Source organism: Tupaia chinensis, unplaced genomic scaffold (genome assembly GCF_000334495.1).
Source record: "Tupaia chinensis unplaced genomic scaffold, TupChi_1.0 Scaffold000532_1, whole genome shotgun sequence".
NCBI lineage: Eukaryota > Metazoa > Chordata > Mammalia > Scandentia > Tupaiidae > Tupaia > Tupaia belangeri.
In genome coordinates this window covers 5,541,291-5,565,548 of record NW_006160045.1, presented here as the reverse complement: position 1 = coordinate 5,565,548, position 24,258 = coordinate 5,541,291, and the positions used below count along the sequence as shown (strand labels likewise).

General features: G+C 41.8%; 1 protein-coding gene and 1 long non-coding RNA gene across 2 annotated transcripts in view; one reads left to right on the top strand and one right to left on the bottom strand.

Moving 5' to 3' along the window:
* Positions 1 to 20,422, top strand: part of SMYD3 (SET and MYND domain containing 3) — an 822,936-nt gene extending 802,514 nt beyond the window's left edge. Inside the window, exons 11-12 of the mRNA XM_006157236.2 lie at positions 3,584 to 3,692; positions 20,109 to 20,422. Of these exons, the coding sequence (XP_006157298.1) occupies positions 3,584 to 3,692; positions 20,109 to 20,210 (211 nt within the window). The 3' untranslated portion in view covers positions 20,211 to 20,422. The remainder of the gene's footprint in view (positions 1 to 3,583; positions 3,693 to 20,108) is intronic.
* Positions 18,060 to 23,066, bottom strand: LOC102483705 (uncharacterized). The gene is made up of 3 exons (XR_335787.2): positions 22,816 to 23,066; positions 18,604 to 18,684; positions 18,060 to 18,455 (listed from the first exon to the last, which is right to left on the bottom strand). It is a non-coding gene; the product is annotated as an uncharacterized LOC102483705 (long non-coding RNA).
* Between the last annotated feature and the right edge of the window lie 1,192 nt (positions 23,067 to 24,258).

The following is a 24,258-nucleotide window of genomic DNA, read 5'->3' as shown; positions in this document are numbered from 1 at the left end:
AGTGCTGAACAGTAAATGCTTTTCCCTGTCCTGTAAATGCCAGAGCTGTAATGAAGCAATGTGATTGGTAATTGCATCATGTAGAAAAAACCCTAGCAAGATCAACAGAGGTCTGGCCATAAAATATTTCTTCTCTGTGTCCTTTTAACTTGAGACATTCCAGTTCTGTGACTCTCAATCTCCTTGTAAAATGTGGCAACAAGATCTTGATGCTTCTGGCTCTGAGTTAAAGCTGGTACATGCGCTTCCTTCTCTTGTCTGCTTGTTTAAACTCATTCTTTCTTATATACTTATTCATCACAGAAACACCAAGAGCAGTCTCCCTTCTAAGCCCAGCATTGGGAACACGTGATTGCTAGTATCGTATTTACGAGAAGGAAATTTACACCTGAACAAGTAGAGTACCTTCTCAAATGATTTTGTTCTTATAGTGTGCTTGTAGTTTTTTTGTGGAGGCATTCTCGTTTCTGAATCTCAGAGTTGGCTCTGACCCCACTGTACCTGAGTGGGTCCCAAGGTTCTGTTGTCTCAGCTGTAAAACCTCATTTGCACTAAATCCTTCTTTTCTGTTCTCATGGCCACATCCTACCTCAAGTCTCTTTGCCTCCAGGATCTCCTTTTCAATTCTCTTTGTTTCCTCTTCTGATGAAATATTCTTAGCCCCCTTCGATAGTGCCTCACTCCCTGCAAGAGAAGCCCAAGCTTACTAGCTTTGCATTTATGCCTCTGAACAGCCTGCCTTTAAGTGAACCTCCCCTCTGTCCTTCCTCCACTGGCCAGACCTACGTGCTCACTGGCCCTTTGCATTTGGCCACCTATACTGTTGCCAGTGCAACCCATCCTTTCCCATGCCCCACACATTTGCTCCAGGATTCCATCAGCTCCTCTGGTCTAAGCCAGCTTTAGCTCTGCCACTCCCCTGATCACTGTGGTCCCAGCTGGAACACCCCTGACCTATGTCAGGGTCTCGTGGGGCTCACTTTCCTTTTAGTATCATGGCTTAATTTGACTCATTCCTGCAACTTAACTCCATTAATACATACTAACCAAGGTCAAGGACTCACCATGGACTTCTCTGAATCTCTTATGGCACTGAGCCCAGAACTTGGCATCTTGTAGGTGTCCCTTTCCTTCAATTTGTCACTTAAATTTCTGTTTTAGTCCCTTCAGCCCTCAGGCGTGCCTGATCCCATCTCTCATCAGGCTTGCAGCCGGGCCTTGAGTTGGAATCACAGCCCTGTGATGAAGGCTGTGGACAGAGGACCTGTGATTGCAGGTCCTCTCTCATCACTGTCACGCATGGGCATGATAAGGTGGAGGAAAGCCTGCACTCTTGGCGGAGCACTGCTCCCAACAGGACTGAGTTTCACCAGCTGTCCTTGGCATACTATTCCAGCAAGCAATCTGAATTCTTACTCCAAATGTCAGCTGGGAGCCCCCAGAAACAGACCAGGCCCACAGCTAGCACTTCTGCCAGAGCCTTGAGACGTCTCTGTAAATATTTCGATGGAAGTTTCCCTTGTGGACACTTCCTCCTCACCCTCTCCTTCTTAAACTCTACTGCATTTTTAACATCTTCAAGTGACAGGGGCAGGTACTCATCATGGCATAATTATGCACCATTTTCTCTGCCATTGTAGAACTGAAGATTTTCTTTCCTCCTGCTAAATGACATGACAGACATCCACTTAGTGTAGTGATTATTAGTATAAAATTACTTTTTGGCCTTTAAATTTATTAATGCCACATTCATAGTAATAAAATAAAATCTCAAATCCAGGTGCGCTTTTCAAGGAAAGTGTCCAGGGCAATTACCTTCTGATAATGGCGTCCTACACTTAAACCTTTTGTCTGGGGATCTTAACATTTTTTCCACACAAGTAGATAATGATGTTCATTTTGTAAGGAGTGAAAGGTGAAGTGATTGACCTCTTGGCATACTCAAGAGATGAAGAAAAATCCAGGACCCAGGTGTCTCCTTTGTTTTTCCCCCTTCCTCCTCCCTTTCGAGTTCTTTAAAAGAGACCTGGCCAGCCTTCTGTGGATTTAAATACTTTCCTCCCAGGTACTGCTTTCCACTTTTCTAAGAACGTGAATGAAAGAAATTTCTATATCAGATTTCATGAGCAGAAGAATTGAAGCTCAGAGAAAGGGAGTGGTTTATAGAGAAATTCACACTGGTCAGAGAACATACTTGTCTTTCCGGGTAAATCTACCTCATCTTTGTTACATAGTAGAGCTTCAATGTGGCTTCCCCGGGTTCATAAATGAAAAGGACAAACCAGATATAGGTGATGGCTTCTAGGATTATCTTGTCAATATTCTCAGGCAGGTTCTTATCATCTCCGGAGAAGCAGTGTTTGGAGTTACTTGTCTGTCTACCAGTTTGGATGCACTTTCTTCCCCCCACAACCTACCTCAGCCAAGCCTTTATGAATTTTTGGGAGCTGGTTTAAGTCCTATTTCCTCCCTCAGAAAGCCTTTTCTAGACCAACCAACCATCAGTCACCTATCTCTCTTCAAAACTCCTGTATTGTTTTCTCAGTCCAACGTAACAAATTTGATTGGAATGTCTAAGCATTTACTGAGGTACACCCGACTGGGTACTAAATATGCCCCATCCTGTAATACTGTTTTAAGTCTTATTTGAATGTTTCCTTGTGTTTAATGGGATCGGTTGGGCCTTATGGGAAAAACTCACATATATCCAGTGTGATACTTCCCCAACTTCACGTATGATCAGGCATACGCAGCAGGAGCTAAGTGTCCTCCTCTAAGAGGAGGGCTTGTCAGGTAAAAGGGAAAACAGCACATGTTCTGTTGAATCTAGTCTAGAACATTCTGATGGAGCTGAAATGAAGTAATACAGCTCCTCATGGGATCTGAATCATAGTTTACTATGGCACCCTGCTCTATCTGATATAACGTGAAGAGATTGAGTATCTTTTGAGTTCTTCCTGCGTGCAAGATGTCATGGAGGACACTGGTGAGATACCCTTAATAAAAGCATTGTAGTCCATAGAGATGATGAAATAAATACACAAGTGCCTATGAGAAAGGTGGACCATGATGAACTCTGTAACTGAGATTTAATCAAAGGGCTTTGAAGTAAAGAGGGGTGGGGGCATGGTAGTATCTAATTGGGCAATCATGAAAACTTTCATTCATTTACTCAAAAAATATATATTGAGAGACTATCTCCTGTTCTAGGACTGTGCTAGTGCTGGAGATTCATGAAAGAGGATGGAAGATAATATTAGTCCCTGGTCTCTGTCACCCTCCTCCCGAATATAAATGCACAGGTTTAAACTTTCGTTTATCTTCTTTAGTTTTTATTAAAGAGATATTCCAGTCCTTTCTTTTTATCTTTTTTCTTCCCTAATGCTAAGCTTTCTGGGGAACTGGAGACGGTAATGTGTTAATTCCCCTCAGTATTGCATTCTCCTGGCTTGCAAAGCTAATTTCCTAACAGTCACTCATTAACATTCACAGCCAGTGTTTGCTCCCACTTTCAGTCTCCTGATAAAATGCTGACTGCAAAGGTGAGGGCCACTGACACTGTTTGCCATTTGGTTTCTTGCAGGATTTTCTTCCCAGGAAGCCATCCCGTCAGAGGTGTGCAAGTAATGAAGGTTGGCAAGCTGCAGTTACATCAAGGCATGTTTCCCCAAGCAATGAAGAATCTGAGGCTGGTGAGTGTGCCAAGATCTCATGTACTTCTGCCTGATACACCCTTTTCTGGCTTTTGCTGGGCCTCTTCTTTGTAATTTATTAGCAACTCTACACACACACGTGTGTGTGTGTGTGTGTGTACACATGCACACAGGTGCCCACAGTGTACTGGTATTTAACATCCAGCTCTGGAAAAAACCTGATTTGTGATGTTTGCCAGTTTCTGTATAAACATGCCCACAGTGACTTGATTTTAAACTACCGATATAAAATCAACTAGCTCACAAAACTTGAAATAATGTCAAAAGTCACTCTTGCAAACTGGTGCAAACTGCCTCTGAGAACACCACTCACCTGTCCCTACCGCACAGTGACCACATCATCTTTCTTCATGCCTCCCACCCACTGCCCCTAGAATGCAGCCACATTCCTTGCATGTCAGACAAGACCCTTGACCCTCCATTTGTCTTCCCCCTTTGTAGCCCATGACCTCTCCCTGCTCCATCTCTCTCCCTGTCCCCACACATCCACTACCCACTGTGCTCCCTCTCACTGCCCACTGTTACTCTGAACCTCACTCCTAGGTCTCTATAAAGCTATCTCCTCTGCCTGAATGCCATCCCCACCACACCCCTGGGCCTGGCAGAGCTCTCATGATCCCTTAAGGCCCAGCTCCAGTGTCATTTTTTTCCCTTGTATTCCTATAACTCTGCTCATCCAGTCAGTAGAGCACTTCTCACATTGTGGTAGGTGTACTTACCCATTGTATAGATGACCCATCCCACCCCTACCACCGGTAGACGGTGAGGTCTGTGTGAGATCTGTGTGGTTGTCTTTATAACCAGCTTAGTACTATGCAAAATGTCTGCAACTTAGGAAATAATCATTATAGGGGGAATATGGAGGTGGGGAGGTCAATAAAGTCCTAGCAATAAGTGTTAAGAAAGCAAATGGGTGAACTAGGTCTGTATTTGGAACCCCTTGTTAAAGAGCAATGTGTATTTTTGCCCTCTTAGAAAGTATTCTCTGCTCAGAGTAGCCCAGGGTTCCCTGCTGTCCTAGCCTTCCCACCAGGGCAGAACTCCCTTTCTCTCTATTTATGGCCTTCCAAAGGCAGTGTTCATCTGGCCCAGGTGGTAGTAGGCTGCCTTTCTCTGCAGAAAACTATAGTGGAAGGATCAGGCCCTGCATCAGGGTTACTCAGGGTAGATCTAAGGTCTAGCTGTTCCCAAAGAATACAAAGTAGCCGCTTATAGTCTGAGGAAAACATTCTTTTTCTAATTTGGCTAGTACTTGTCAGCCAGTCAAATCAGCCAAGTAGAAAATACTTGTTGAGGGGGGCTACCAGGTGGCGTAGTGGTTAAGGCGCTTGAATTCCCACACGGCCAACTGTGGTTTGTGTCCCAGACCTGGTGGCTTGCTTTCTCATTCTCCTTTTCTCTCTCTCTGTCTTTCTTTGGCAAAAACTCCTGTGAAAAGTAATAATAAATAAATTAATTAAATAAATAAAATACTAAAAAAAATAAAATACTTGTTCTACTATATGAACACTTTGTCAGAACAGTTGTTTCCCAAGTATATGTTGTGTCCATCCCAAGGTCACCTGCAGATAGGTGTTTCATAAAATATCAGAGTAATCCTTTATGTTTAGTACTACTTATCTATATATGATCTACTTGGCTCTCTGACAACCATATGAGGTCAGTGGGACAGACGTTTTTCATTTCTATTTGAAAAATGAAGGAGGGTCATCTGTGTTGCCTAGTGATTAAGGGAGCCAAATCCCACATGGCTGACCATAGTTGGAATCTTGGCTCCAATACCTGGAAAAACACATGGGTGAATGTGCATACATGACCCAAATCTTGACGAGATGGAGAAATGGAGAAGAGATTGTGGCATGACCACACTCCAGTGGGGGGGAGTGCTTTCTCACTCTCTGTCTCTCTCTGGCAAGTGCATATGCCCTTTGGCAACTGGAAAATAAAATAAAGGAGCTAAGGCTTGGAGACACGCAAGAGCCTGTCTGAAGTTATGCGGAGGCAAAGCCAGGTTTAGTTTATGTGGTTAATTCACAACATGTTGATTAAATGCCTCTATTACTCTGAATAAGGCCCAGTATTGTCCATACAATTTAGTGGAAGAGACAGACATAAGAACAAGTCATTAAATCTAGGCTAGAATCCAAGGCTCTGTTCTTTTCCTCTGGACTGGACCAATTACATAGATGAGGCTCTCTAGTAAGACTTGGTATGTAGAAATCCCTTCAAATCTAATAAATGCTAATCCAGAGGAAAATGTGGGAGAGAAATCAGAGATTTGGATCCTTTCTGTTTTTTATGTGAAGCTTTTGTCATTGCTATTTCATGAACTCTTGAAGAAGGAATCTACTACCCTTAGCTACCAAGGTAAGCCTGAACAAACCCAGGCAGACATCTAAGTATGGGTTTATGGGATAATGTGGCCTGGGCTGGCAGTCCTGGCCTTTACCAGCACTTTGATGACCTTCTATACCATTTATACCATTTATGCCCATTTCTGTTGTCGTCATCCCATTTTTCTTGTGAGGTTGCCTCACCTCTTGCAGAAGCCTCCCTTGATGATCATTTTAGCATCTACTTTTTTTAGTACTAAAGATCAGCCCAAGCATGGACTCATAGCTGTCAAATGAAAGATATTATGGGAGCAGCATCTCTATGTCTGTCAAGAGGCCTGAAGTTAAATCATGGTCTTGTCTCAAACTTCCTATTAATGTTAATTATCCTCAACTGAGAAGCAAACGTACACTTCTAGCAGTATGGTGTAGTAGAAAGAGGGTTCGGATTTAGAGTCAGTGGGATCAGGTTGGTCTCACCATTAACTCCTTTTATGACTTGAATTAAGCCACTTAGTCTTTCCGAATATTATTTTATTTTTAAAATGAGGATAATACCTATCCCTTAGAATTGTTTTCAGAAGTAAAGAAGACAGTGTATTTAAGAGTACTTTGCCAGTTGCAAGCACTTGAGACTATTAAGGATTATTTTTTTGTTGTAGGAACTCTCATTCTGAAATTCTCCCACTAGCTTGCCCCTTTAGTGCTTGTGTTGGCAGTTTGGGATTAGAGGGTGGTTCACTATCGAACAGCTATGTTATGTAACAACTCCCCAGTAGTTCTCATAGGTGTCTTTTGTTTCCCCAAGGTAGGTAGAATTTCCTCAGGGTACCCTGACTTACATACATTTTGGGTCTCCTGGTGCCACCTAACACAGACACAAATACCCCAAACACAGCAAGTCACATTAATTACATGCTTGAATGAATGGATTTTTTTTAATGACTAGAAGATTTTGAAAGTCCTACCCTGGACCTGTTCTTTTAGCTATATATAGCTAATGGACCAGATCTTTTGACCTTTGCTAAGCATTTACTAGCAGAAGGATGGCCTGAACATGTCCATCTCTGTGAGAATTCATTTGACCTGAGAGTCTAAAAGCAAGTCTTTTTTTCTGCAGAAAGTGTCTTTCCTGAGCTTTCTCAGGACTCAGGTAACCTATAGAGAGAGGAAAGGGTAGCTATGGTTTTTGCCTGTGAAATTGATGTTCTCTTTAAGCATAGAGACCCTGGAAATAATGGAATGAGAGAGCTTGAAGAAAGTTTGCAGAGACAGAGTTTGTAATAGAAATCAGAAAAGCTTTAGAACAGAAATTTTTTGCAAATTTAATAAGGCTTCAGCCTCTTCCAAGAAAGGAATCCACTTAGCCCAGCTCTGATTTGGTTTAAGCTTCCATCTCCACTGGACTCAGCTGGAATGCTTGTGACTGCTGCCACAAGATAGTCCTGAGGCCCCTTCACAGTGCTTCTCTTCTGCTTTCTCTTATCTCTAATCTACTTTCATTTCTTCCCACTTATTTCTTGGAAAGATTTTGTTTGCCACTAATTTGACTTCTTGGATCTTACGGACGCTATCCCCATCTGGGCAGTCATCAATGAGCCTATAAAAGTTGGACTTTTTTCTTCTCCATAACCATTTTTAAATTTAGATTAAAACTCAGGACCAGTAGTTAGCATAATGGCTATGTCGCTGGACTCCCATTTAGTCGACCGCAGTTCGAGTCCTTGACCCAGTGTCTTAAACTCACGCCGGGCGCATGTGCGTGTGTGCCCAAGATCACAAGAGGAGAATGGAGGAGAAGGGATTGCGGCATGGCCATGTCCCTGGGGGGTGATTTCTCGCTTTCTGTCTCTCTGTCTCTCTCTCTCTCTCTCTGTCTTTCTGGCAAGTGCATGTGCCCTATAGCAAAGCCCTGCCCAAAAAAAGGGAAAAAAATTTAGATTAAAACTTGTACTACAGAGACTAGCAGTTGGCGTAATGGCTGTGTCTCTGGACTCCCATGTAGCCGATTGCAGTTTGAGTCCTGAACTCATGGCTTAAACGCATGTTGTGCAGGTGTGCATGTGTGCCCAAGACAAGAATGGAGGAGAAGGGATTGTGGCATGGCCATTTCTCTGGGGATTGATTTCTCGCTTTCTGTCTCTCTGTCTTTCTGGAGAGCACACATGCCCTATAGCAAAAACTTCTCAAAAAAACAAAATAACTTCTTATACTACACTTCTTTTTCCTTCCTCTTCTCATTTCATTTCGTGGAAGCATTTTTGGAAGTCTTTTTAGCTTTTCTTAATCTGAGCAGGGAGTGCTGACCGCATGTCCCAGACATTGCTCCGTTCATTGCTATGATTATCAGCAATTACAGCACATCCAGAGGATCTCAATGACAGCTGCTATGGTCTCTGTCTACTCTAGCCTGCACCCTGATATTCAGCCCCCAACAATGGCCAACTCAGTGTATGCAGTTCTGTTGTTCTTATTTCTTAATCTGCTTTCGTGATTCTTAACCTCTTTAGTCATGGCCTTGATTAGGAGGCTGATGAGAACACTGACTCACCAGAGCAAAATATACACATAACATTTTGTACATTTGGTGGGGCAGGGCCCTCCAGAAGCCCCGTGAAGCCTTTCCATGGTTAGGTCACAAAGCCTAATGGCTTTTTAATATGTGGGCAGGTGGGAGGGAAAGCAAAAGGGCATGCAGAGATGATAGGCATCATTGTTATTAGTAACTTCAAAACTTAAGAGCCACTGGCTCTTATATTTGCAAATGTTCCCTACTGGCCTCCAAACAGAGAATATTAGCTTCAGGAGTACGTTTTTAAACACAAAGAAAATAAGACAGCAATAGATACAATGTAGGCATAATGATTAAACCTTATTAATGGAAATAATTAGAAATTTACCTACCAGGAAGTGTAAGCCCAGCAGTAACAAGGAGCCATATGGAGAACCCAAACTTATACCTGCCTGGGTCTAACGAGGTGTCATCCCCCAATTCTTCTTCTGGAGTGATGTCAGAGAAAGCCAACCAAGATGGAAGGCTTAGGTGAAATTTGGAATCTCATAACAAAATACTCAAAATGCCCAGGGTTTTAACTGAAAATCACTAATCACACTAAGAACCAGGAATCTCAATCATAATGAGAAAAAAGTAATGAATAGATGCCAATTCCAATATAACAGATATTAGAATTATCTGGCAAAGATTTTAAAGTAGTCAGTATGTGAATGCTTCAAAAGCAATTATAGACACCTTCAAATCAACTGAAAAAATTATAATATCCCTATAAAGAAATAAAAGTTAGAAAGAAATGTAAGAATGGATAAATACAGTGACCAAAATAAATAGAATGGAATTCAACAACAGAACAGAGGTAACAGATGAATGATTGGAGACTTGAAGATAGAACAATGGACACTACAGAGTCTGAAAAACAGAAAAAACGACAAAAAAAAGTGAAATTGTACAGTCTCAGAGACCTATGGACCAATACCAAAAGAGCTAACACCAGTGTCTCAAAAAGAGAAGAGAAAGAGGATTGAGTGGAAAATTTACTCAAAGAAATCATGGTGGAGGCAATTGGAAAGGAAGAAGTATTGAGTTATCAGAAAAGTCATGATGTATTTTTCTGTTTTTCTTTGCAGAAAGGTGTCCTGACTTTTTTTGACAACCCAATAAAGCTGTCTCTCTTCTCGGATATGATTATATGTGTAGAAAACTCTAGAGATTCTAAACATGGAAAAATAAACCTGGTAGCACTAATGAATTTAGCAAAGTAGTAGAGTGTTTAAAATCAACACATAAAAATCAGTTGTATTTCTGTACACTAACAGCCAAGAACCCAAAAGGGACATTTATGGAATAATTGTATACTGAAAACTATAAAACATTCTGAAAGAATTTAAAAAGCTATAAACAAAAAGAAGAACATACCATGTTCATGGATCAGAAGACTTGGTATTAAGATGTCATTATTACAAAGCGATCTACAGATTCAGTGTAATCCTTATCAAAATCCCAGTGACTTTTCTTTTTATTTTGTGTTAGAGGTTTTTGCTATAGGGCATATGCACTCACCAGACAGAGAGAGAGAGACAGAGAGACAGAAAGCAGGAAATCACCTCCCGGGGGGATGGCCACGCTGCAATCCCTTCTCCTCCATTCTCCTCTCAGGATCTTGAGCACACATGTACACATGCCCAGCATGAGTTTTAAGCCACTGGGTCTGGGACTCAAACCGTGGTTGACTATGTGGGAGTCCAGTGACATAGCCATTACACTAACTGGTAGTCCAGACTTTTCTTTTAACTTTGCAGAAATAGAAAAGGCTATCCTGGGACCAGTAGATAGTGTAATGGCTGCATCACTGGACTCCCTGTAGTTCACAGTGGTTAGAGTCCTGGACCCAGTGGCTTAAACTCACACTGGGCACGTGTACGTACATGCCCAAGATTCCAAGAGAAGAATAGAGGAGAAGGGATTGTGGCATGGCCATTCCCCCTGGGGGAGATTTCTTGCTTTCTGTCTCCTATCTCTCTCTATCTTTCTGGTGAGGCAAGTTGTCCCTTTAAAAAAAATCTCCTAAAAAAAAAAAAAAAAAAAAAAAGAAAAAAGAAAAGAAAAGAAAAGGCTATCCTAAAATACGTATCCTAAAATACATGAAGGGACATCAAATAACCAAAAACAATCTTGAAAAAGAACAACACAGTTTGATGACTCATAGTTCTTGATTTCAAAATTTATTACAAAGCTACAGTAATCAAAACAGTATGGGGGGAGGCAGCAGATGGCATAGTGGTTACATCGCTGAACTCCCACATGGCTGACCACAGTTTGAGTCCCATACCCAGTGGCTTGAAAATCACACCAGGCATGCGTGTGCATGCATGCCCAAGATCCGAAGGAAAGAATGAAGGAGAAGGGATTGTGGCATAGCCATTCCCCCTGGGGGATTATTTCTCATTTTCCCTCTTGCTGTCTCCATCTGTCTGTCTCTCTCTGGTGAGTGTACATGCCCTATAACAAAAACCTCATTAAAAAAAAGAAGAAGAAGTATAGTACTGACATAAAGATAGATATATATGGCTGGTCAGTGGTGTGGTAGTTAAGGAAATTGCATCCCACGTGGCCAACTGGGTAGACTGAGTTTTGGACCCAGCAGCTTTAAGAAGCACTGTGAGTATGTGTGTGAGTGCCTGAAACCCCAAGAGAAGAATGGAGGACAAGGGATTGTTACATGGCTATCTGCCCTAAGACACGCTTTCTCACTTTTCCTCTCTTTCTCTGTCTCTCTCCAGTGAACACATGTGCCCTATAGCAAATATTTAAAAAAATAATAATGGAGAACTCCAAAATAAAGTTTCATATGTATGATGAAATTATTTTTGATAATAGTGCCAAGACCATCTCTCAATGGGGAAAGGACAGTCTCTTCAACAAATTATTTTGGGGAAACTGTATATCAATATGCAAGAGAATCAGATTGGACCACTTAACATCATATATAGACAATAATTCAAAATGGATCAAAGGCCTAAACATAAGAGCTTAAACTATTAAACTCCTAGAAGGAAGCAAAGGGGAAGGGCTTCATGACATTGGATTTAACAATGATTTCTTGGATGTGACACCAGAAGTACAGGCAACAACAACAACAAAAAAAATAGACAAATTAGACTTCCTCAAATTTAAGGCTTTGTGCATCAAAGAACCCTTTCAACAGAGTAAAAAAGCGACCTACAGATGGAATATATACATACAATGGAATATTATTCTGTGAAGTACTACACATAGATGAACGTTGAAGGCATTATGCTAAGTGAAATTAACCAATAAAACAAATCATGCGATTCCACTTAGATGAAGTACATAGAATAGTCAAATACTTGGAAATAGAAAGGAGAACAGGGGCTACTGGGGTCTACAAGAGTTCAGAGCATGAAAAGTTATTGTTCAGTAAGTACACAGTTTCAAAATGAGACGATGCAAAAGTTCTGAATATGAATACTAGTCATGGTTGCACAATAATGTGAACATACTCAATGCCACTGAGTTGCACACTTAAATGTAGTCAAGATGGTGAATTTTTATGATGTTGCATATATTTTACCACAATACATTTTTCAAAATAAATGATGGTAGAAAACTCCTCAAATTTGACAAAAGGCATATTTTTGTAGATTCAAGAAACTAAGTAAGGAAGGGGCCAGCAGGTGGCATAGTGGTAAAGGCGCTGGACTAAAGGCATGGTCGACCACAGTTTGAGTCCTGAACCCAGTGACTTGAAACTCATGCTGGGCACATGTGCATGAATGCCCAAAATCCCAAGGGGAGGATGGAGAAGGGATTGCAGTGTGGCCATTCCCCCTAGGAAGTTATTTTTTACTCTCTCTCTGTCTCACCTACAAGCATGTATGCCCTATACCAAAAATCTCTCCAAAAAAAGAAAAGAAACTAAATTAATTCCAAACAGGATAAACTCAAATGCCCTCCAGTACTCATAATACGTATAAACTAAAGACAACAACAGCAACAAAAAAAACATAAAAGCAGAAAAAAAAAAATGACACCTTAGAGAGGAAAATTAGTTTGAATGACAGTGATTTCCCCTTCAGAAACCATGGAGGTCAAACAAAAGCGCACATTTTTTCAAGTACTAAAGGAAAAGAACTGTTAACCCTAAAACCTATATTCAGCAAAAATGTCCTTCAGAAATGAAGGAGAAATCAAGATATTCACAGATGAAGTCATCGCCAGCAGACCTGCTCTAAAAGAATGGCTAGAGGAAGTTTTCTAAACAGAAAGACACTGATAAAAGGAGGAGTCTGGGAGCATCAGGAAGGAGGAAAGAGCACAATATGTAAAAATATGAGTAAGTAAAACAGATCCTCCTCCTCTAGAGTTTTCTAAATTCTTTGACAGTTAAAGCAAAAGTCAAGAAATTGTCCGATGTGGTTCTCAATAGAAGTACTGGACTGTTTAGGCAATGTATTCCACATAGAAGCAGATAGAAGATGTGAAAAGGAGGTAAGGGTCTGCTGGTAAAATGAGGACACCAGTGGAATGTGGTAAGTTGTGTATATATAATTTAAGATCTAGAGCAACCACTAAAGGATACACTCAAAAACACTAAAGAATGGCATTCTAAAAAATGTTCAGGTAACCCATAGGAATGTAAGAAAAAGAAAATAGAAACAAAACCCAGCAAATTAAATAATGACTGACTTAAACCCTAATGGGTTAATACTTACATTATACATTACTTAATAGTTTAGGTAAAAACTGAATGGTCTAAGTATACCAATTAAAATACAGAAATTAGTAGAACAGGAGGCCAGATGGAGGCCTTGCAGTAGCATGTAGCAATCTGAGAGGCAATTCCACATGGGAAGGTTTCTGGTTCAAATCCAGAGGTCTCCCTCATTAGGTACCCAGACATGCATGTACCCATGACTAGGGCTGGCCAAAAGCTGGGGTTGTATTAGGCATTGGAACCCTGTTTAGAGTGCTGTCTCTCTCTCCTCCCACTCTCTTGCTCCTGGAAAAAATTAATAAGAAGAAAAAAAGAAGAAACAATTAGAACAGATTTTTATAAAATGACCTGTATACTTTTTGTAAAAGTATATGCTGTCTATAAAAACTTTCTTAGGGGTCAGCAGGTGGCATGGTGGTTAAGGCACTGGACTCCTACATGGCCAACCATGATTCAAGTCCTAGACCCAGCAGCTTGGAAATCACAACCAGGAACGCGTGCATCTTTGCCTAAAATCCTGAGAAGGGAACCAAGGTGAAGGGATTGCAGCATGGCCATCTTTCCTGGGGGGTGATTTTTCACTTTCTCTCTCTCTCTCTCTCTCTCTCTCTCTCTCTCTCCAGTGAGTGCACATGCTCTATGGCAAAAACCTTAAAAAGAAAAAAAGGAAAAAAAAAAAAGAAACTTTCATTAAATATAATGGTATAGGCAGATTGAAAGTAAAAGGAAGGAAAAAGATATAATGAAAACAATTTATCAAAAGAAAGATGGAGTTACTCTAATAATATCAGCTAAAGTCAATTTCAGGGTAAACATAATCATACTAAAAACAGAGAGGGAAATTATTTAATGAAAAAGAAAAGAGGTCAATCTACCAAGAAGACATAGTAGTCCTAGATATGTGTACACTAAACAATATAGTTACAAATGTGGGAGGTAAATACTGAAAGAAGAAATAGGAAAGTCCCCAAGTGTCACTGGGGATATCAAGACCCCCATATCTACAGCTGATAGATACAGGGGGACAGTTAGACAGAAGTTCAGCACGGATATAGAATAATTCAGTAATGCCATCAAGCAATATGATCTAATTAATGTGTATGAAACGTGTTACTCTACAACCTCAGAATACACCTTCTTTTGAAGTACCCACAGAATATATACCAAGATAGATCATATCCTGGGCCATAAAGCAAGTCTCAATAAATGGAAAGGATTCAAGTCATACAAAGCTATTGTGTGGGTATAATGGAAGTAAACTCAAAATCAACCACAATATTTGGAAGCAAAACCAAATTCACACCTCCTAGTGTTGTCAGTGTGGCACATTGGACATCACATCGGGACCTGGATAGATTTTTTAGTAGAGTGATCCCTTTTTTATTATATAATATCTCACTCCATCTCTAGTAAAATTTTCTTTAGAATCTATCTTTTTTTTCTTTTGGAGAGGTTTTCACTATAGGGTGTGTGCGCTCACCAGACAGGGAGAGACATAGAAACAGAATGCGAGAAATCACCCCCCAGGGGGATGGTCATGCCACCATCCACCATCCCTTCTCCTCCATTCTCCTTTCGGGATCTTGGACACGCACGCACACACGCCCAGCGTGAGTTTTAAGCCACCGGGTCCAGGACGTGAACCGCGGTCGACTATGTGGGAGTCCAGCGACATAGCCATTACGCTAACTGCTGGTTCCCTAGAATCTATCTTTTTGAGTCTTATTATTATTCAAGTAAAGAAACTGAGGCTCAGAGAAGGGTCAGGACTTCTTCAGGGTTTCGCAGGTGCTCAATATATATTCATTGGATTGACTGATAAAACATGATGACAAACAACAGCGACTCTTTTTCTGGCATGATTTCTACCACTGGATGACACATCACACCACATATGTAATAACCCTCACTCTGAGATTTCTCTGCCCCTCCTTCCTCTGGATACCTCAGCACTTTGCATCTCTGTTTGACACAGTTCCACTGTAATCATCTACTAGTTAGATTCTGTCTCCCTGACTGTGCCAGCGCTCTTTCCAGGGCAAGGGCCAAGTCTTACTACAGCCCTTCAGACGAAACCTTGAACGAACAAGCAGATAGGTGTGTTCTCTATGGAGGACAGACCTCTCCTGCAGAATCTACACTTAGTGCATGATTCACGGTGCAGAGCACAGTGGGGTCAGCAGGGGCACTGCTGAGCCCAGATGAGTCATCAAAGCTTTGGGGTTTCCCGCTGCCCCTTGTAAAGGTCTTTTGGTGGTTCTGGAGCTGCTTAATGTGTTGTAGCTCTTGCTTCTTACATGTCCTACTTCGCATGCCACAGACCACCTCCCCCATCCCCACTCTGCTTTCATCCTGTGATGGCAAAACAAGGAAACTTGCTTCCATTTTTTTCTGCTATGATCTGATTCCAGAGGTTCTTATCATGCATGCATTTCTTTTCCCTCTGATTTTATATCCGTACTTAATTCATGCTTGGGGAAGTCATTTATTGGATTCCTTAGGCTTACGGTAGAAAGTATATGAGATCCTTGATAAGCTTAATGTCTTTGTATAAAAAATTAACATGAAAGCGATATTATTTCCAACTTTAAATCATAATTTTATTTAATTCATTTTATTTAATATATGACCACAATTCTAAAATTAAAAATAATAAATAAAAAAGATATGAGATCAAAATGCGTTCTGGGGACCCTTTTCTTATTCCTGAGTGAACCGTGTGTCTGCGATGGGGCAGACAATCTATGTTGCCATTTCTCGCGTGACATTTAGAGGCTATATATGGGGACGGCACCCCCCTTGGAGGCTTCAAATGAGTCCTCTGTGAAAGATTACGTGCAGGCTCTTTTTAAATGCTACCATTAAAAAAATAAAATTTAATGGAAAGAGATAAGCTTTTCCCAACACAAGCATGCTCCGATTTTACATTTCCTTAATCTGTTTTATATGCTGCTGCAGGAAATTAAACTGAAATTGTCCTCTCTAACATGTGCATGTGTGGCAGTTGGGAGGGACTGAAAGGGGAGATAGAGAGCTACAGGAAAGAAGTGGTCGGTCTGTCAGGTTTCTTACAGCTTTATTTTTTTGAGCGGGTGAGGGGAAGCCCTCCTCATCTTACTGCTGAGCCAAGGGGCTCTCTAGGGACACACAGTGCTCTCTTCTGACATCTCTGGGAGGTGTTTGCCTCAGCTCCTCCGCAGGCCCAGGTGACATCCTGGATAAGGACCAGAGGTTCCTGTCCACCCAGTGTGTCACATCATCCATACATGCACATGCCCACACATAAGAGGTACCAACGTGTCTTGCATGTAACTGACTCCTTTTTTCTTCATACTCTCCTTGTATTGTCCACATCTCCCCATCCCTTAGAGGAAATTACAATACCTACTTGTTCATTAATCTGTTTATATTTAGATGTACTTTCTACACAAATGATGTAGATTTATTTTTAGTTTCTTCTAATTAGTCCTTTGCTTCCCCCAAACCATTTCCTGTCTGCTTCTAGCTAACTTGTGCCCAGTGACAAGATCTTCTAAGCTGAGTATCTCAAAGCCTTCACTTATGTCCAGGATTGCCTCCTGCCCCACCTTTGCTTTGGGTGCTACTTTTATCACCAAGTAAGAGAATGCAGAAGAAGGCTAGCAACATCTGGACCAGGAGGACCCTTGCGGCCCCTCAGGGTGTATCAGAAACCATATCCAGGAGACCCTATGGTTCCTCCCCTTGGCTATGACAGACAGTTGGCAGGTAGAGGTCACATGGGATGGTCATGGAATGGAACTGGGCTGAATCCTGAGAACTGGGCTGTCACCTTTGATCTATGTCTTAGGCCAAGCTACCTAGGGAAGCAGTTCCTTCCACAACATGAGGTGTTGGACTGGATGACCCTTAGGGCCCTACCCAGAAGCCTAGGAGCTATGCCTGTGGGACCTGGGGAAAGCCAGGCAGCTTCTCTTCCCTAGTTGTAACTCTGCAACCCAGAATGGCTGTGGCCCTGGAAGCTGCCTGCTGATATGTGGGCACTTGTCTTGCCATAGGACGGTCAGGTCTGCCCATTCAGTGAACAGTAAGACACTGGGTCAGCGGTGATTAACTTTGGCCCTTGAAGAGTAGAACTTCTTCAAGCTGCAAAGGGGGAGAAAGTGCAGCGTACCACTGGAACTGGGAGAAAGGCAGTGAGGAAGGAGGATCAGAGCCTGTGACATGTTTGAAAATATGAGAACAGCCTTACATTTTAAGAGTGATAAGAAGATGTCTTTGTTATATAGCCTTTGAGCCAAATCACAAAGAAGCACAGATCATTCTCCAGGCAAGAAGTTGAAGAACCTAACCAGAAGGGAAAAAAACAAAGTAAGTCTAGGAGTTCTGAGAAACTAGGGCAGGCCCTCACCCAACAGAGGGTGTCTGTGAGGGCAGAGAGGTGGTGAGCCTACACAGGTTAGACCTGGCCTTTTCAGAGTGGAGGGTTATGTCCATTTCTGCAAAGAGTATCTCGGGCAGTGCATCTATTCCATTCATCTTCTTTTGCCAGATCACAAGCACATCTGGCTCTCTGTTGAGTAGAAATGAAGAGAACATCTAAGATGCCTTTCAAGTAAGAGAATTTCCCATGAAGAAGCTCTCTGATCTGAGAAACCCCCCTTCTCTGCAGTCATGCTGTCACACAGATCTCTCTACCTCAGACCTCAGATGTCCAGAATGGCAGAAGACCCAGGGGCAGTGCAGGGAAAAGAGAATAAAACATGAGGCATGTGCTCCTGAAGGGTATCAAACATTGATTTTTAATTTTCTGCCCAGAGGACTCTTGCAGAGCTTGGCTGCATGAAAGTTGGGGGCGGGGGTGTCCCAACTCCTCCCCTCCACTCCCGGACAACTCCCATGTTGGGATTTGCTTGTGGATACAGTGTCCTCACAGAGGAGACCAATCAGGTTAATAAGAAATGGCTCCCACTGCCAAGCATCTCAGTCTTGGCTGCCTTTCTGGGCTCTGCGGCTAGGGAGTCCTGGGTGAGGGCCTGGCTGCAGGTGCAGGGTTACTGCTGGATTCCACAGACTGAGAGACCAGGATCTGAGACAGTGGGCTTATCCTCCCTGTCTCTTTTCTCTTTCTCTCTGCAACTAAATATAGATGCTCTCTGCCTATTTTCCTTTCTTCCATCCTAAAGGGGACATTTGGAAAGAAACAAAAAAGAAGCTGAAAGCCTGTATCCATCTGAACACTTTGTTCTCCCAGGCTTCAGTTTTCCTCCTCTGTAGGAATGAAAGAGTCTCACTATGTGTAGTAGCGGGAGAATGAAGGAATCTCACCGTGTGATCAGTGAGGTGCTTTCCCGCTCCACAGTCTCTGGGGGCCAGTGTTGTAGATGTTCGTATCCAGTAACTTCACCCCTAGAAATTTATCATAATAAAATATTCAGAAAAAGCAAAAAAAATAAATAAATAAAAGTCAGGTTGGACAATCTGCATCATATAATAAAAGATTGAACATGATGTAAATTTCCAAAAGTATTGGGTTGTCAGGAAAGTCATAGAAAAATATGTCATGCCGTTCTTGATGACATAATAGTTTAGAAAATAATGGTCTATAAACATGATACAGTTAGTTATACAGAACCACTAAGGTGGTAAATATGCTGGCTATACATTAACACTGAATAATTGATATTATTTGCTGAAAGTTTGTAATTGTTCTCAACCCTGAGAATGCATTAGACTCTCCTGGAGTCTAGGCCTCCTCCCAGAGAGTAGATTTCAGCTGATCTTGTGAGAGGTCTGGTAGTGTCTCCTTTGAAGGTCCCCAATTGATACTACTTTGCAACCAAGGCTGAGAGCCTTTTTTTTTTTTTCTTTTGCTATGGACTGGGTGTCACCAGAGTCATGTCTTTGCAGGTTTCCTGGGCACATTCACATCAAATTCAATGGCTCCGGTGTCCTCCCATTTGGACAATGCAGGATGATACTGTTTCTCTCTCTTTACTACAAAAATATTTTTGAGAATGTTCTGGTTATTTAGTACTCCATAACAAACCATCTGAAAACTTAGAGGGAGACGATGATAAAATTATGCTCACAGATTCTGAGAGTCAGCATTAGAACAAAGCACAATATGAACGGTTTTCCTCTTTTCCACAATGACTGGGGTTTAATTTGGGAAGACACGTGGCTTTCCTCTGGCTGGATGCTGAAATTATCTGGAGGCTTCTTCATGTACATTTCTGATGCCTTGGCTAGGCTGACTTGAAAGATGGGCTTGGCTAAGACCACCAGCCAGGCTCTCCAGGAGGCTTGCACTTCCTCACAGCATGGAGGCTCTTGGTTCCAGGAGCACACATTCTAGTAAACGAAGCAGAGTCTGCTTGGTCTTTTGATTCACTTTGGAAGTCAATTTACTTCCACTGTCCTGTGCCACTGAAGTAGCCAGACACCCACCCAGATTTCAGAAATATCTTAAAGGTAGAATTAATGATATTTCATGATGGCAGATGATAGTTCATCTCTCATATGACTAAATCATTTTAGTACCTCTTCTTAAACTTCTGTAACTACCTACCGGTCTTGTGCACTACCAATCTCTGAAGATTATTGTTGGTCACTGGGCCTCAGAAGGATCCGGATGAGTCTGCTCTCCAAATACCACATTCAAAAATGTGACTTCACATTCTGGCTCAGAAAACCACATTAGCTCATGCTGTTAGAGATGCCCTCTGCCGACCCAGACTCACCAGCCCCTGGCATCATGGGGAAAAGATGTGGAGGGGGGGCAGGGGCCCACCTATTGGGGGGCTAATCTGGCTTCTGTCTTTTCCCCTTAGGCGTTTGATATTATGAGAGTGACACATGGCAGAGAACACAGCCTGATTGAAGATTTGATTCTACTCTTAGAAGAATGTGACGCCAACATAAGAGCATCATAAGGGAATCCAGTCAGAGGGAAAGATGGCCCATTACCTGTGTTGAATGCCTCACTGAGGTCACGCACGCTATACTCTGTTTGCTAATGAACCTCCCTTGTTGGAAATGGCAATGTTTTTTTTTTTGTAGGTAAAGGCAGACATATGGTTTGCAAATCACAAGAGTCACTAGTTGTAGAGAAGCATGATTATAATAAATACAAAAAATTTGGTTGAAAATACCATCTGGTAATTGTTTTCATTGCCTACTCATTGGTGATTTTATTGGTTAAGATCTTAACATTCAATATAGAAAATCTTATTAAAAGCATGATGAATAAATTATTCTTTCTCTTTGGATGTATGTAGAGATAATTGGATAAAAATCATTATTTTCATATTTTCTTCTAAGCAAAAATTTAATACCCATATTGGTAAAAAGCAGAATTTCAACATGTCATTCTTTGTCATAAATGATATATCTAATATTTACTTACAATATATCTACAATATAGTTTACTCCTAAATTCTAGAAAAGAGTCATTTTAAGTGTTGTTAGAAAAGGAGAGAAAGTTCATATATATATTTTCCCCCCTGGATGTCTCATGGCTCTTTGTGTAAATTTCATGAGCATTTTATAGTTTTTTTGTGGATGTCCTTTTTCTCCTTGAATTTTTTTTCTGTAATTTCCCAAATCCGGCACAGCATGAAGAACCATTGTCCTGAAGTAGGAGTCCAACATCCTAAATCAAATCAGACTTGCTTTGTTTTTTCCTCTTCATTATTCCCCAATTCTGCTTTCTGCTTTAGACAAATACAGAAAACATTTTCTTTTTCTCTTCCAAAAATTGTAAATTCCAGTGATCCTTTTAGCAGCATGGTCCTTCCTGCATAGGTCAGACTCTGGTTCCTACAGCTGAAAGGATCCCTAGAGAGAGCGTCATCATCCAGACCTCCTTTACGAATAAGGAAACAGGATACAGGGAGTAACGACCAAATCCAGAGCAGCATCCCTCATTCCTCAGCCCTGTTCAAGACCCTGCCCGTCCCTCAGGAAGGGAGCAGCAAGTCCTCCAGCCATGACGCTGCACTGCAGGAACAGGCATCCTCAGTGACACCCCGATGTCTGAGCCTGAAGAAACCAACCTAACTTTGCAGCAAAGAAAACTGATGACTGGAAACCAGAGTCTGTGTGCTGAGTAGGTGGTGACCACTCTGATCATCCACACACGTCCGACATCCTGCACGTGCATGAGCCCCAGAGCCTTTCATAAATTTGAGCTACCACCCCTCAGGTATAGAGCACCTCTCTAAAGCTACAGGAGCTCTGATAACCACAATAGAACAGCAGGAGCAGGTATTTTGAAGCCCATTTTGTAAGTGAGGAAATTGAGGTCTGGAGTTAGGTGCTCTGATTTACTAAGTGACCTTGAAAAAAGTGCTTTAAGTCTTTTTTGAGAGACCAATTCTACCCATTCCAACAAATGTATGTTGAATAGTTAAATGTATTTAGGAAAAGGAGTATCAAGACTGAATAAGACATACCCTCATTTTTAAAACATATGCTGTTAATCGTATAAAACTTGTGCCAGCTTTTACTGACAAATTACCCCAGAATTTAGTGACTTGAAGTAACATTTGTGTAGTTCATACTCATGTAGGTCAGCAATTGAGCTGGACTTTCCTGATTTGGCCCAAGTATGGCCGGTCTTGTTTAGTTGTTTTTTTTTGTTTTTTGCTTTTTGGTTTTTTGTTTGTTTGTTTGTTTTTTGAGAGAGAGAGAGAGATTTTTGCTATAGGGCACATGCACTTGCCAGAGAGACACAAAGCAAGAAATCACTCCCAGGGGGGAATGGCCATGCCACAATCCCTTCTCCTCCATTCTCTTCTTGGGATTTTGGGCACACACACACACACACACACACACACACACACGCACGTACCTGGCATGAGTTTTAAGCTACCAGGTCTGGGACTTGAACATGGTTTGCTAGGTGGGAGTCCAGTGATGTAACCATTACGCTATCTGTTGGTCATAAAAGTGAGTGGTCTTGACTGGGCTCACTTGTCTAGAGTTGCTTGCAGGTCAGCTGGGAAAATGGGGTGTCTGTGCCATGTGGCTCATCAGATTGGCCCCGCCTTGTCCACATGGACTCAGAGTTCTAGGAACAGTAATTGGGCAAACTCTGGTGGATAAGTGCTTTTGAAACCTGCTAATATCTCATGGGCCAAAGTTAATCTTGAGGTCAGATCAGAATCGGGATGGATAGGAGGAGCTATGCAGTTCCATTGCAAGAGCATGAGTACATGGAGGGAAAGAAAGGGCGGCCATCTGTGTGATTCACCATAGTAGTTTTTCAACTTTTTTGGAAGATCTTGTAAAGCTGAAGAAATCTATAGACTACCTTCCTAGGAAAACATATACGTTACGAGTAATTTGCTTTTTAGGATCAAGTATTCTTAGACTCCCTATGGCTCATCAATGTACTCCTTGGAATCCTTCATCAGATAATAAATAGAAGTACTACCTTTCAAAAAAACACTGTGGGAACTGTATTGGTTCTTCACTTTAAACTTATTAAGAAAAAAATATAAAAAGCTGTAACAGAAGGTAGGGAGAGTAACTTACTTGCCAGGTGAGCAGAGTTCACTGATAGAACCCTGTGTTTGCCAGTTTTCTGAATGAAATTTATCAGTCCGTGATGATCCTGGATTAAGAGATTTGCCTTCACACCTCCTAGAGAAACCATGATAGGCTTTTTAATCCCTTGCAGTCAGCTTCCAGTTCTCTAAGAGGCAGGGGCCCTGCTGCATCAACTTTTAATAGAAAGCAAACATTTAAGCAAAAGTAAATATTTACTAAACAACTTTACAGCAAAATAATTTAGCAGAAGGGGCAAAGGGACAGAGGACATAATTCAAAATCCATGTCACCAGTGGCTGACGATTTATTGCCGCCCCAGCCCCCACGACTGCTATTTCATTAATCCATAGTCATTGTAGCGGCAGGCTTTTTTTCACATCAGTAACTTGACGCCATTAGTTGCTCCTCTGGGATGAGAACACATTTAAACTGAAAATGAACATGCTGGGCATAATTTATAGCCATGCCACATGAATGCCAAGAGTACGGGGGAGGAAGCTGCCTGGGAAACCCGTTCACGAAGGCTGCTCAGGACATGCTTCCTCTAGCCAGGCAGGAGTGCTGAGAAGTCAGGGAGGGCAGCCAGGCCCTGATGAGGTCACATAGCCACAAACAGAGGTCCTCCGTCAGCCTTCACTGCAGGGGTGGAAGAGAAATTCCATATGTGGGATTATGCCCACCTCAGAGTTGTGTCTTGAAAATTCTTCCCTGGCCCAGTAGGAATCAGTGTTAGGCTCACTCAGAGTAATGCACCGGAATTTTACAAGAAGATTCTGAGCATCGTCTGTGGAGCATTGTGAAATCTTCATGAACAATTGGCAGAAGCTTCAGGAAGACACTGGCCCTCCTTTTCCATGAGGTCTGCAAAAGATCAGACTGGTTGAAGGGAAAGACCAGCAACATCACTCCCAAATGGGGACACTCTAATATTTTGAGCTTTGTAAGCATAAAAAAGCTACCGGCTCACTGTCAAAATATTCAAAACCAATTCAAAACATATTCAAAAATTAATTCCCTGCCTCTCAGCACCGTCACTCATAATTCTGTTCTTAATGGAAACTCAGTCGTTGACTCTCCCTTCTCCTTGATCGAAGAAATGAATTCTGTTTTTTCACCCTCTGAAGTGCTGCTTTTATGCCAGCTATTTGCACTTCTTATCCATCCCCAAGCCCCTTGCAGGCCTCCTTCATCTCAGTCCTTAGCCACTGGAAGACCTCGCTGATCTGCCATGTCAGTCCTCCCTCCTTTCTCCATTGTGACTGCCGGGTGATCTCCCAAGGATACCTGTTTCGTTATTTCCTTCTGTAACCCCTCTGCTCTGACACTTTGAATGACTCCCCAATGCCACTCAAAGTCATCTTCAGTGAGGCATTCACACTACTGAATCTTTTTTTTTTTTGAGAGGTTATTTTGCTGTAGGGCACATGC